The sequence below is a fragment of the Cucumis sativus genome, chromosome 5 (genome assembly GCF_000004075.3).
Source record: "Cucumis sativus cultivar 9930 chromosome 5, Cucumber_9930_V3, whole genome shotgun sequence".
Taxonomy (NCBI): domain Eukaryota; kingdom Viridiplantae; phylum Streptophyta; class Magnoliopsida; order Cucurbitales; family Cucurbitaceae; genus Cucumis; species Cucumis sativus.
In genome coordinates, this window is record NC_026659.2 from 19,522,067 (window position 1) to 19,536,757 (window position 14,691).

At 34.1% G+C, this 14,691-nt stretch overlaps 2 protein-coding genes across 5 annotated transcripts in view; both read right to left on the reverse strand.

Annotated features, from left to right (window-relative positions):
• Positions 1 to 7,599, reverse strand: part of LOC101202910 (probable inactive purple acid phosphatase 27) — a 28,633-nt gene extending 21,034 nt beyond the window's left edge. For all 4 annotated transcript variants that reach the window (XR_004216482.1, XM_031885131.1, XM_031885129.1 and 1 more), the window contains exons 1-2: positions 7,251 to 7,599; positions 7,084 to 7,171 (exon numbers count right to left, since the gene is read on the reverse strand). Coding sequence is in view for 3 of the 4 variants with exons in the window: in XM_031885131.1 (XP_031740991.1) it covers positions 7,084 to 7,171; positions 7,251 to 7,585 (423 nt within the window). In the remaining variant the exon portion in view is untranslated. The remainder of the gene's footprint in view (positions 1 to 7,083; positions 7,172 to 7,250) is intronic.
• A 1,957-nt stretch (positions 7,600 to 9,556) lies between these two features.
• Positions 9,557 to 14,483, reverse strand: LOC116403781 (nucleotide pyrophosphatase/phosphodiesterase-like). The gene is made up of 13 exons (XM_031885344.1): positions 14,090 to 14,483; positions 13,517 to 13,604; positions 13,142 to 13,408; positions 12,874 to 12,985; positions 12,616 to 12,733; positions 12,348 to 12,486; positions 12,077 to 12,264; positions 11,628 to 11,814; positions 10,956 to 11,023; positions 10,770 to 10,863; positions 10,488 to 10,679; positions 10,197 to 10,277; positions 9,557 to 9,878 (listed from the first exon to the last, which is right to left on the reverse strand). Exons 1-13 carry the CDS (start codon positions 14,401 to 14,403, stop codon positions 9,801 to 9,803), a joined length of 1,926 nt encoding a protein of 641 aa, XP_031741204.1. The 5' UTR covers positions 14,404 to 14,483; the 3' UTR covers positions 9,557 to 9,800.
• Between the last annotated feature and the right edge of the window lie 208 nt (positions 14,484 to 14,691).

The window sequence follows — 14,691 nt, forward strand, 5'->3', positions numbered from 1 at the left end:
TGAATTACCAACATAGAAAATATACAAACAGTCTCCATTTTCCACAATAACTTTTTCTATACTTGAATATTCAGTTGAATTAGTTAGATTTGAGTATTCAACCACAACATGATTCTTTGCTCCGCTGTCAATGTACCAATTATGATCAATAACAGTCTTTGGAGTGACAAAAAGGTTTGTGTTCTAAGTGACAAAAAGTTTTGTGTTCTAAGTAACAAAAAGCAGCTAGGTTTGGATTTTATGGCATGTTGGAGTTTTGTCCTCCTCGTTCTTGGGCTAAGGGACTAAAACAATTTTTATTAAATATAATCTATTATAACATATGAGAGTAGAATGACCATACTTACCACGTTGATTTTTTGTTACATCATCGACCGCTGCCTCTACGATTATTTGATCCTCCTAGATGTCCATTGAAACTATTTTTGTTCTTCCCATGGAACTATGGATCACTGTGGGGTCTGGGTTCACTTGAATTTTGGCTTTGTGCCATATTGACAGTGGCATTCAGAATAATATTACTAGTAACTTTTTTAGTGTTCTGGTGCTATAATTGTTTTTCAAATATGAAAACCTCCGATAGCATGTCCAAGCAAAATATATTTGGTTTTTCTTGAACGATAGAGAGATCACCATGTTGATCTAACTCGAGTATAACTTGTGAAACAAGTGCACGATGAGGGATGTACATGGCTACCAGCTTGACCAAGATTACCATCCTTAGTTTTTACAATGCATAAGTAATCCTTCATTTTAGAGTTACATTTTTAGGTTGTCTGAAAGGTTTTCCAAAGGATTAATCTTCTTCAACTCTTAACTGAACACCTAAGAGATCTTGTATTGCTTCCTACAAATCTTTAGTATTGGGTGAATCTCATTAGCTGAATAGCCACTTATGATGCCATGGAGTTGTATAACCAACCAAGTAACAACATATATATCGTTAGTGATCCATGATTCAAACAAAGGATTTGTTATCATTGTTGTTGTTAATTGTTGCGGGCGAACTTGACAATACTCTTTGTGAGGCTCCTTCAACTTCTTCAATGTTAGTCACTAAAGCACTTGTACTACATGGTGTTGGAACAAACTTCGAAGGACAGGGAGTTTCGTGGGTAAGGTGACCTTCGAGTTTATACCCCTTGAGGATCGAAGGAGCAACAGTTTTCCACAATAGGTAATTGTTGCAATGTTCGAGTTTGGTTGTGGGTTAGTTGGTTAAGGACTTGATTTAAAGAGGGATTTGAGATCTCAGTTGCAGGAGGGTCGAGGACAGCAACATTAGAGGCGGCATTGGCCATAGTAGGCTCTAATACCAACATAGGGTTTTAGAACTTTTCAAATTTTTGAAAAAATTTCCTCTGTGTACTTCAGAGGGTGTTGATAATGACCAATGGTCAATTTATACAACCAAAATCTCTTAATTTTGAGATAGAAATAATAAAAAAAAATGAATTAAATAATATACATTAAATTGTACGTGTCCTCATTTTTTATAGGCAAGGATAAATATTCCTCATAAACAATTAACCAATCATTAGTTTCTAGAAGACGATTGAGGATTCTCTTAGTGGCTTCATGAATCACTTCCAGCGTGACACACTCTGCTGAATTGGTTTCCTCCTCATTTTCATAACCTACTCTAACATTGTTATCCACGTTTTTCAAATTTAAACATTTTTATATCCATTTATCTAATATTATATAATGAAAATTATAAAAAAAAATAGAAAATTTGACAAAATACTTACTACATAGAGTAAAATTTTCAGATTCTATCAATAATTGACATTCAAAACCATTGATATGCAAATGAGTGACATTGATAGACCACAAGTCTATTAGTGGCGACTATCATTGATAAAATCCAAAATTTTGGTATAACTTGTAAATATTTTAATTTTATAAATATTTTAATTTATGTTGCTATTTTTAAAAATGCCCCCGTTATATACTTAGGATATATGAGAAGAAGAAAAGGACTAATAATTGCATTTATATTTATTAATGTATATTCTGTAATTTAGGCTAATTATATTACATTCCTTATTTAATTTGGGAAATTTAGCTATTTATGTAACAATTGATATGATCGTAGAAAATAGAATATTTTATGAATAAAGAATATTCCCACATGGTATCAGAGCCTCTAACCTAGGGTTACTGCATAAGCCGCCGCCGCCGCCCATCTCTGCCGGTTCATCTCTACCGTGAGGTGGATCTCTGCACAAGCCGCTCGCCGTTCCGTGAAGCTGCAGCCTTAGCGTCGCATCAGTCGCTCGCCGTCCCGTGAAGTTACAGCCTCGGCGTCGCACCATCGCGCTCGCCGTCCCGTGAAGTTGCAGCCTCGGCGTTGCACCATTCGAACCAGCCTCAGCCCAAGAACCAGTCGCGTTTGGGTACGTTCCTGCTCCGATTTGTCTCCATTCGCGAAGCACCCAAGCCTCATCACCACCGCCGCCCAGATCTCTACTGTAAAGATCCTTACTCAGATTGGCCGTCTGTCTTCATTTTCGTCTCCGTTCACAGTCGTGAACCTCTGTCCGCGTCGGACAACCTAGCTGTGAAGATAAATCCTGGCCGCGAACCCTCGAATCCAGTCGTGTCCTCGTCGTCGCATCTCAGCCGCGACTCAGACGTGGAGATAACCACACAGTCGCGATCTCCAATCGCAAACTCCAGATTTGACGAATCCCAGCCACGAATGAGTTGAAAATCAGTCAAAAATCTTCGTTGTTAACCTCAGCCGCAAATCCAGTTTATACAAAACTTGTGGTTAAGGTTCTTGCGTACTCAGTTGCTAGTACAAGTGAGCTTCTAATTTTTTCAGAATGGAGAGAGATCATATCATTAGACCCATCAGTACAATACTTGATGGAACAAATTATATCACATGGGCAAATCAAATGAAAAGTTTTTCTCATTGGAAGAAAACTATGATGCATTGTAACTGGCGACATAATCAAACCAACTACACAAGACAAGGACAAGGAAGGAGATAACAAATTCATTGAACGCCTCGAAGATTGGGACAGTAAAAATCATCAAATTATCACCTAGCTTGGTAACACTTATATTCCCGCTATACATGCACAATTTGATGCTTTTGATGATGCTAAACAATAATGGGATTTTTTTGTCTACACGCTTCAAATCTATTGGTTTAGCCCATTATTATCAACTGCACAATACTCTTGTAAATTTGCATCAAGACATTGGTCAGTCTGTCAATGAATATTTGGCAGTTCTTCAACCCATTTGGACTCAGCTTGATCATCTTCACCTTATTAAAGTCCTTATGGGATTACGCCCAGAATACGAATATGTTAGAGCTGCTTTACTACACCGGAGTCCCTTACCCTCATTGGATGCAACTATTCAAGAAATTTTGTTTGAAGAAAAGCGCCTTGGCATCAATTCTACTAAACAATCTGATGTTGTCCTTGCCAGCACATACACTCCCAACAGAGCCTCAATTCTTGATTCTGCCTGTTCTAATCATATGACCTCTGACTTTTCTCTTATGTCTAGTTCTAGCCCTACAAAATCTTTACCTCCTATTTATGCTGCTGATGGTAACTGTATGAACATCTCTCATACTGGTACCATTGATACTCCCAGTTTACATCTTTCCCATACTTACTGTGTTCCTAATCTGGCCTTTAATCTAGTATCTGTCGGTCAATTATGTGATCTTGGCTTAAATGTTTCCTTTTCTCCCAATGGTTGTCAGGTTCAGGATCCGCAGACGGGACGGATGATTGGAACGGGTCGCAAAGTGGGAAGATTGTTTGAGCTCACATCACTTCGGGTTCCATCTCCTTCTTTCATCTCTGCTTCAGTCTTGACACATATCAGTGACATCTTCGTCTTGGTCATGCTTCTTCTGAAAAACTTCGTCATTTAATTTTTGTTAACAATTTGAATAATCTTACTAAGTTTGTTCTTTTTAATTGTTTGAATTGCAAACTTGCTAAACAACCTGCCCTGTCTTTTTCTCAATCCATTTCTAATTGTGATAAACCTTTTGATCTAGTGCATTCTGATATTTGGGGTCCTGCCCCAACTACTACTGTTCATGGTTATCGCTATTATGTTTTATTCATTGATGACTACTCTCGATTTACATGGATTTACTTTCTAAAACATCGTTCTGAATTATCTCGCACATATATTGAGTTTGCTAACATGATTCGCACTCAATTTTCCTCTCCCATCAAAATTCTTCGCACTGATAATGCTTTGGAATATAAAGATTCCATCCTTCTTTCTTTTCTTTCCCAACAGGGCACTATTGTTCAGCGCTCTTGCCCTCATACCTCTCAACAAAATGGACGTGCTGAGCGCAAACATCGTCACATTCTTGACTCAGTACGTGCCCTCCTTCTTTCTGCCTCTTGTCCAGAAAAATTCTGGGGTGAAGCTGCCCTTACATCAGTATATACGATCAATCGTCTCCCTTCTTCTGTTCTTCAAAACACCTCTCCATTCGAAAGACTATATGGTATTTCTCCCGACTATTCTAAACTCAAAGTTTTTGGTAGTGCCTGCTTCGTTCTTTTACATCCTCATGAACACAATAAGCTTGAACCACGTGCCCGTCTCTGTTGTTTCCTTGGCTATGGCACCGAACACAAAGGATTTCACTGTTGGGACCCTCTTTCCAACCGACTCCAGATATCTCGACATGTCACCTTTTGGGAACACACTATGTTCTCTCGTTTGTCCTCCTTCCACACCTCTTTCTCTAGTCTGCAATCTTTCTTTACAAATACATCTGTTGACCTTTTTCCTCTCTCTGAACCCACCTTGGATACTGAGCTTGCACAATCTTCACCTGCTACTGCAAATCTGGATCCACCGTCTGTCTCCGATGATGTTCCTGAATCGCCACCTGCTACTCCTCTTCGTCGCTCTACCCGGGTAAGAGAACCTCCCACTCATCTCACTGATTACCATTGTTTTTCTACCATTGTTTCCCTTGTTGAACCCACCTCTTATCAAGAGGCCAGTACTAACCCAGTATGGCAGAAAGCAATGGATGAAGAATTACAGGCTCTTGAAAAGACACACACTTGGGACTATGTTGATTTACCTCCCGGTAAAAGACCCATTGGTTGCAAATGGATTTACAAAATCAAAACTCACTCTGATGGAACTATTGAACGTTATAAAGCTCGGCTTGTTGTCAAAAGGATACTCACAAGAATATGGGATTGACTATGAAGAAACATTTGCCCCTGTTGCCCGGATGACATCTGTTCGCAGCTTGTTAGCTGTTGCTGCTGCCAAACAGTGGCCTCTTCTTCAGATGGATGTCAAAAATGCATTTCTTAACGGCAACCTATCTGAAGAAGTGTATATGAAGCCACCTCAGGGAACTTCTCCTCCTCCCAACAAGGTGTGTCTCCTTCGTCGCGCTCTATACGGTCTAAAACAGGCTCCACGAGCTTGGTTTGCCACGTTTAGCTCCACCATTACTCAACTTGGATTTACCTCCAGCTCTCACGATAAGGCCCTTTTTACACGACAAACAAACCGTGGTATTGTCCTTCTCCTTCTTTATGTTGATGATATGATTATTACTGGTAATGTTCCACAGGCCATATCTGACCTACAACAATATCTTGGTCAACATTTTGAGATGAAAGACCTTGGATCTCTCAATTACTTTCTCGGTCTTGAAGTCTCTCACCGTTCAGATGGTTATCTGTTATCTCAAGCGAAATATGCATCTGATCTAATAGCTCGCTCAGGAATTACAGACTCCACCACATCTTCAACACCGTTAGATCCTCATGTCCATCTAACTCCGTTTGATGGTGTTCCTCTTGACGATGCAAGCTTGTATCGGCAACTTGTTGGCAGTCTTATATACCTAACAGTGACTCGCCCAGATATTGCATATGCTGTTCATATTGTCAGTCAATTTATGGCTGCTCCTCGAACAATTCATTTCACTGCTGTTCTACGCATACTTCGCTATGTCAAAGGCACCTTGGGACATGGTCTCCAGTTCTCATCTCAGTCTTCCCTTGTGTTGTCGGGATATTCTGATGCTGATTGGGCTGGGGATCCTACTGATCGACGATCCACCACAGGATACTGCTTTTACTTAGGTGATTCTCTCATCTCATGGCGTAGTAAGAAACAAAGTGTTATCTCTCGCTCAAGTACGAAATCCGAATATCGTGCTTTGGCTGATGCTACAGCCGAACTTATATGGCTCCGATGGCTCCTTGCTGATATGGGTGTCCCTCAATAGGGTCCTACCCTCCTCCATTGTGACAATCGTAGTGCCATTCAGATTGCTTCACAATGATGTGTTTCATGAACGTACAAAACACATTGAAAATGACTGTCACTTTGTTCGTTACCACCTCTTAAGCAACACCCTCCTCTTACGTTCTGTTTCTACTATTGAACAACCTGTGGATATCTTCACCAAAGCTTTGCCATCTAATCGGTTCTGTCAATTACTTACCAAACTCAAGTTGATCGCCACTCTACCACCTTGAGTTTGAGGGAGGGTATTAATGTATATTCTGTAATTTAGGCTAATTATATTACATTCCTTATTTAATTTGTGTAATTTAGCTATTTATGTAACAATTGATATGATTGTAGAAAATAGAATATTTTATGAATAAAGAATATTCCCACAATATTCAACTTAATTATTATTATTATTATTTTCTTTAAAATTGGAATGTTACAAAATGAACCTAATTTTCATTTGTTTTTTCTTTTCTTGTTTTAATATTTATAATGACAGTTTAGGTGTATAAAAGTTAATTAAATTAGAAAAAAGTTGATGAAGATTTATTCCATAACCAAACAGATGGACATTTATAAGGCAGATGGGTCATATATACTTGTAGCATGAAAAAAAAAATAGATAGAAATTTTTTCAATTTGTCCTTAAATGTTACAATATTTAGAGTTTAGTCCCTCTCTTGAGTTCATTATTTGAGTTTAAGTATTTATTATGTTAAATTAATAGCACAAAAGAATTGATAGATATAAAATACATTTTAGTAATTGAGATATAAATATAAAAAACAAAAATGATGAAATTATTACCTTGACAGGATAATGGCAAAGTAGAGGAAGTAGGGTTAAATCACCCGTTTGGCCATATAAAATGCTACTCACTGAACAATCTTCAACACTGATAAATCAACCAAACACTAAATATTATATACACTTAAAGCTTGGTTTAAGTTTGTTTTGAAAATAAATGAACATACTTGGCATTTGAAGGTGTGATCATAGCAATCCAATGGTCTTTTGATGGATTCGTAATTCCACCAACAGTAACGTTGACGAACTCTTCATTCAAAAGGCTATTGGATTTGGAGATGACATCGATATTAATAAAAAAGTTTCTATTAGTTGGACAACTGAAAAACGTTCTTCTGTTCAGCAATCGAAAATCCGATATTGCAGTGTAATTACGATGCAAGTTTGCGGAATGGGCTGCCAATGGATGTAATGTTGACGACGAAGATAGAAGAGAGAATTGAAGAAGGGAGAGAAGAAAGAAAAGTGTGGAAGTGAAACTAAAGTTGAGTAAGAGATCCATGGGAAAGAAATGAATAAAGCGGTGGCCGGAGGGAAAAATGTGTGTGGCCTTTAATGTTCTCTTTTTTATGGTTGGAAATTATTTTATTTGTGACCCACGGGAAGATAGATGAAATAATTGGAAATTAATTAAAGATTTAAAAACAACTTGTTTTTTCAAAAATATAATTCTGACAACGGAAAAAACCCACGGTAAAAAATACTAAAAATGTTCCAATCAACCTGCGATTAATTGATTTTTGGTGCGTCTGTAATTCTTGTTCTAAATGATCATGATACTTGATCCTATAGAGATATATAGTATCAACACTGGTCATATACATGCATGTATTTCTTTAATTTTTCTAAACGATCATGATATTGATTGTGTAGAAAATGATACAAGATCATTCAAATATTGGTATATGATCTTCTACCAATTCTAAACGATTGTGAACCAATATTGTTTATATATTGGTACACGATCGCAGATCTAAACAATTGTGCACCAAATAAACAATTGTGCACCAAATCTAAACGATCTTAGTTCATGATCGTGTACCAATATTATTTATATTTATTACAAGATCGGGCATCACTATCATTTAGATTTGCTACATGATCGTGTACCAAAATCTTTTATAATTGGTACACAATCTTGAACCAAGATCATTTCGATCTTGGTACACAATCGTTTAGATATAGAAGAGAAAATATATGAGAGATGGTGAAGATCTTTTACTAAGAGAGAATTTGAAGAAGTAAAATATATATATATATATATATATATATATATATATATATATATATTATATATATAAAAGATGACGAGGAAGGAAGAAATTCTAGTAGAAAAAATAAAGAAATCACGAACAAGAAGTAATAATATAAAGAAATTAATAATATGAGGAGGATGAATAAATTGCAAAAAAAAAAAGAAAAAAGAGCAAAGGAGGTGGAAAACGGTGTTCAATATTGAAGGATAAACCTGGAATTTATAAAACTATCATACACTTTTTTATTTTGTTATTCCAGTATTTTGATGCATTGTTATATTTATAAAAATTAATCATTATCTCTCTTTTTTATCATTATTTTTCTTTTCGAAAACATTATTACGAAATTTGAAATCACAAATTAGTTAAGATGTTCAATAACCTTAATTTCACAAATAATAATATAAAGAAAATACAATTCATGAAAAATACTTTTTTTGAAAGACAATAATGTATTCTAAAAACAATAAAGAATGGAGAAACTTGCATCTTTTTGGTAGTACCAAAGGAGAGGTTTTGCAAACAAACAAGGTCAACAATATTTTACAAATACATGGAACTATAATATTAATTATATTGGGATCATTCTTTAGGTTTTATCATAAGCTTCTAAATAACATGCATTGTCAATTTATGATAATACTTAGGAAGCCTACCTGTCTACTTGGCATCTTGCTATTGACTTTTCCAATCATACGTCCAATTAAGCTTCTTTTTTACAATAACTATCGGTGAAAGATTGAACTTTTAACCTTTAGGAGCGAAGGCCATGCCAATACCATAATAGCTAAGTCTACTTAGTAAAACTCAGAAATTTTTAATCATAAACTCATATGTTTACCTTTGCAACTAATAATTAGTCCATATTTCAATCGTATTTCATTTAGTTTGCTAATATATATTTGTATGTCAGTTAAACCATATAGCTCATTTGACTTAAATTATTCCTTTCAAAGTGCTTCAAATACAACATATTTACTACAAAATTTTTAATTAAAATAATTGTTAACATATCAGGTAAGCATTTTAATTTATCTAAGTTAATAGAATCAACTTTATATAATAGAAAAAATTTAAATAGAAACGTTAATGTATACGAGAGATTATATAATATATCAACTCATCAAATATTTCAATTTGGCCCGTCCATTCTATTTCACTTAATTATGTAAAGGACAAGGTTTATTATACCACATATAGACCTTGTGACAAAACAATTTTTTTTTTTTTTTTTTTTTTTTTTGTAGCATAGCATTCATATATATTATTTAGGCATATCCATTTAGAAGTAGAATAATATTTCAATAAGACAAAGTCTTAATTCATACACTTTATGCTTAATTTATTCTAATAATTAACAAATAGTTCTTGGCAAGCTAGCTAATTAGTCCATACTGATATATATATGATCTTGACTATTTATTAATTCTATATTAATGGTGATGAAATTAATTAAGGAGTTCATGTTTTGGGTGTGGAATTTGAACTTTTTATAATCTTGAAACTATCCTCTACTTCTCTTGTATCAGCATTCACCATCTGCATAAAAATTAAAAATACAAAATTAGTTATTTTCTACAAGTTCATATTTTTCTAAATGTTTCACAATTTTTCCTTACTAAAAATAATTAGTTCATAATAAATTGATTTTATCTAACTAAAATTAAGAGTCCAACTATTAGAAAAGCTTTTAGAATTATTGACTGAAATTTAGGAGAATACAAATGGTTGAAATTCTTAAATTAATATATCTTATATATAGTTTCCAACTTTATATATTATTGCTTTTCTGTAAATCTCCAAAAATCTTAGGTGATTATTTTTACACCAATAGAAACAGTTGATCACAATACTAACCTCTAAACTTAGCTCCTCCATGGTTGCATGTCCTCTCAAATAACCAAACTTTTTAACCCTAACCAAACTCCATCTCTCTACCTGCAAACATATATTATATATATAAAGTAAATTGAAACGAGAAAGCAAAAGATATTTAAAATCATTTATATTAAACTGGTTAAAGAGTACAATTTTCTATATATTAAAAAAAGCACTTTGAAACATTTAAAGTTTTGAAGGTAAATTAGTTTTCAAACACGGAAAAACAAAATAATTTTGGACATTTTAAAATGAGAGAGATTCGAGTACATTGATTGGAAAAAATTCATCGAGCTCGAATCCAGCCATGCCAATGATTGCGTGAACAGGAGCAGTGTAGTTGTTATGATCATAAGTATCAATCCCATTTGAATCTTTGAAAGGCATTGCTTTGCAATTATCTTCAAACACAGAACATGTTCTTTCATAGTTATGAACATGTCCAAACAAAGCCAAATCAACCTGCATTAATATATATTCATCTCAACATAATAAGTTTTCACACAATTTATAGTTAGGTTTAATTTTAATCCCTAAAACTTTTAAATTTACCTGATATTGGAGGAGAAGTGGTTCTACTTCATCAACAAAGTAGGGGTCTACACTAGGAGGAATGCTTCGTATGGAAGAGTACATGGGTCTATGCCTACATGTGCATAACATTAACAACATCTAAGAATAACTTTATTTATATTGTATCGCAAAAAAGTACACAACTCTAAATTTGCAATAACTTACCCCATAAATATAAGCCATGGTGTTCTTGACCTATTAACAGATGCCATGTCACTTTTCATCCATTCATACTGTTAAAGAGAAAAGACATTTACATTAAGGAAAAGAAACAAAATTCATTTATAAATTGTAGAATTTGTCAAAGCTATATATCTTTACCGCTCTAAGATTGTATTTGGAACTTATACAGTGATGTTGAGGTAAGAGGTATGATCCCCTAACCCACATATTTTATCAAGAAGAAAAGTGAAGAATTTAATTTATCACACTCAAATCGAAGATAACTAAACATAATTCTATTATAAGTCCTTAGTTCAAGTGTAATGAAAAAAGAATTTAAATTAAAAGCACATGTACTTTTGGCTTTTTTATCCATTTTAATTTTCGTATTCTTAACTTAATTCATTTTTCATATATTTTAAAACTGTTTGTTTTAATCTTTTCATTTTAATTTTTATTATTTCATTTTTTAAGAGATGAAAATGATCATTATCTAGGAGTACAAGACTCGAAATAAACAATAAACATTAGGACATTGAAACTATAAACACTCAAATGAACCAAGTTAAAAGTACCTTAGGATTTTTTTTATATATTTTAAAATTTTTAAAAGTAAAAATAGTAATAATAAAAGAAAGTGTAGTGTTTGGAGGAAAGGAATGAAAATAAATTTACCTGGGGCGAATTGATAGAGAAATTATGCTCAGTAGAAATGATAGTGAAATGAATGGAAGCCATTTCAATGGAATACCAAGGCTTATCTTTACCATAATTTGGCATTTGAAAATATGTTTCATATGGAACTCCACATTCTCCTCCTGAATCTGTCAATGAGTATACTGACCCTGATTTAAGATAGTCCCTACATATACGTAAAACAATGAATATCAACATAAACATTTACATGAAAGCTGTACTAAAATTGTGTTGGTTACACCTACAAAATTAGGTCTGAAAGTTCTCGAAGTAAAGTCATTGTAATCTACCGTACTAAGAATGTTTATTCATAAAGTTGCGATCATTATATAGAATACCTACACACAAATTTGTATTAACATCTTTGAAAGTTAAAAGACTAAAATAGACCGATGGTAGCTTGATGAAATGAGGATGAGTAGTGGTACCTCTCATGGTTACCAATGGCAGTCATGTAAGGAAGACGAGAAGCAATGGGATTAATAAGATGAAGAAAGAAATCCCATTCAACTAAGAAACCAGTCGCATAACTTATATCTCCAATATGAAACACTCCATCTATTTCCCCTCTTTCTACTTCCTCTTTCATTGCTTCCACCACTGAGATCGACCCTGGCTGTTCATTTCCCCAAAATATATATACCATTAAACCCTAATCCATCAATGCTAATTTCAAAAATATATGCAGATCGATGGTACCTGAATGTAATGCTCAACTGAAGAAGAATCAAGAGGAGCCTTTCCCATATCACCAAATGCAATGAAATGAAAATCATTTCCTCCGCCGCCAGCCGGCGGTGTCCTAAATGTTGTTTGGTTACTCCAACCAACTGAATCACTGCACTTTTCCATCTTAATTTTTAAAATCTATCTATCAATTTAACTGATAGTTTTTTTAGTAAAATAATAGTGGAATGAGAGATTGAACCTCTCTAGAGAATAGATGAGAGAGTTGAAAAGAAATTACCTTCCATATGTATAAGAATAGGTGGTAGAAGGTTGAAGTTGTGTCATTACTGCTGAATGAATGAATCCTGGGTCATGCCAGCCAAAATCCTTTGCTGGACTTTGGATGCGTGATGTATCTATTACCAAAGGAAAAAAAAAAAAGAAAAAGAAAAAGGAAGGTTTTGATTTCAAAAGTAGGTCAAATTTTATTATATTGATGTCATTTTTGAAATTTAAATTGTAGAAGTAATAAGCAAATGAGAAAAAGGGAACTCACTGCACATATCATTTTGGGAAAAAGTAGAAACTATAGAGGTCTTTCTTGTTCCATCTTTCCCATATTGAACTTGTTGGGGATTTTGATCTCCACTAACCCAACTCAATCTCATCTACAATTAATATGTTATATTCTTTATTAAAACTGATATTATAAAGACAATGTTAATTTTAAAGATAGCAACATTTTACCCTGATGGATAGAAATAAGTGTAATAAGAATAAGAATAAAGAAAAGAAAAAGGAAAAGGATTTGGGGGACGACTCACAGAAGTGGCAGTGGAATCAAGAGAAGAGAGTTGTCCGTACAATGGAGCGCTAGGATTGAGGAAAGGGAGAGGTTGTGATCTGAGGTAAAGACAAGGGGAGGTAAAGCCGCCGCCAAACAAGGCCACTTCCACGTCGGTTCTGAAGTTTATGACGTGGAATGACACGGTGGCATTACATGTCTGTATTACGCAATTGTTTCCCACTCTTTTCTTGCATTCCCTCTTTTTACATTGTAGGTAATCTGGATCACTCCTTAAATAAACTGCCTGCCAATTGCCAAAAACAATATATATATTTTACTTTTTCTACAATTAAAAGACAAAAGCTGTGTATATAACATTAATATGTGTATATATATATATATATATATATACCTTGACTGGATAATGACAAAGTAGAGGAAGGGAACTTAAATCACCCGTTTGGAGATAAAGAGCTTTGCTCTCTGGACAGCCATCAACACTGTTTAATATACATGAACAAATAAAATTATCAAATATCGATCACGAGATCAAAAAAAAAAAAAAGAAAAGAAAAAAAACTAGAAATAGATTTAGTTGTCTTCAATAAAAGTAAAGTTATAAAAATTGGGCATGTTGAACTAATCAATTACTGCTGTGTCGTAGAATGTAGAATGATCATTGTCTAAAAAACAATTGCAACAAAGAGAGATGAAAATAGAGGAAAAAGGTCTTTTTCCAAATAGAAATGTGTCCTCTCTTTGTAGAGAATTCAGAAAGCTTCGTTTTAGATCTATAACAACAAGCAGTAAAAAGAAAAACATTTGTCGCAATTGTCAAAATATTAAATCTATAATGATTTTGGTAAAAATGTAACGTTAAACATTTAAAAACTTTCAATGGAGATGCTTTTCGACAAGTTGTTATCAACGGTAACAAGTCACAGTTTTAAGAGTAATGAATAACTAGAGATGATAATGTATATACTTTGCATTTGATGGTGTGATCAAAGCGACCCAATGATCAATTGACGGAATCGAAACTCCACTAACAACGACATCCAGGAACTCCTCATCCAAAAGACCATCCTTGGATTTGGAGATGACTTCAAGTTTGATATAAGGGTTTAGATTTATAGGACAACTTATCAAACTCCTTCGATTGAGAAGTCGAAAATCGGAAATGGCAGTAGAATTAAGATGGAATTTTTCAGAGTCAACAACTAAGGGATGTAATGATGATGAAGAAGAAGAATAAAATGGAAAGAAGAGTGAAATAACTAGGAAGAGAAGTTTGAACATTATGAAACTAAAATTGTTGAAGAGATGGGAAGAAAAACTTATGTGGTTTTGATGGATGTAGATTGTAAGAGGAAAAAGGACAAGCGTGAGATGCATGCTTGAGTTATTCGCGGACTAATCTATTTATAGTTTTTTGCTCGTGCAAAATATTTGTCCAATATGATTTGTTTTTAATTAGTAGAGGATTTGAACCACATATTCCTTTTGTTTCATGCATATAGGGGTGTTCATTAGTTTAACTAAATTCTAATGTTGAATATAGTTTAGTTGATGTAATCTGGTTATTAA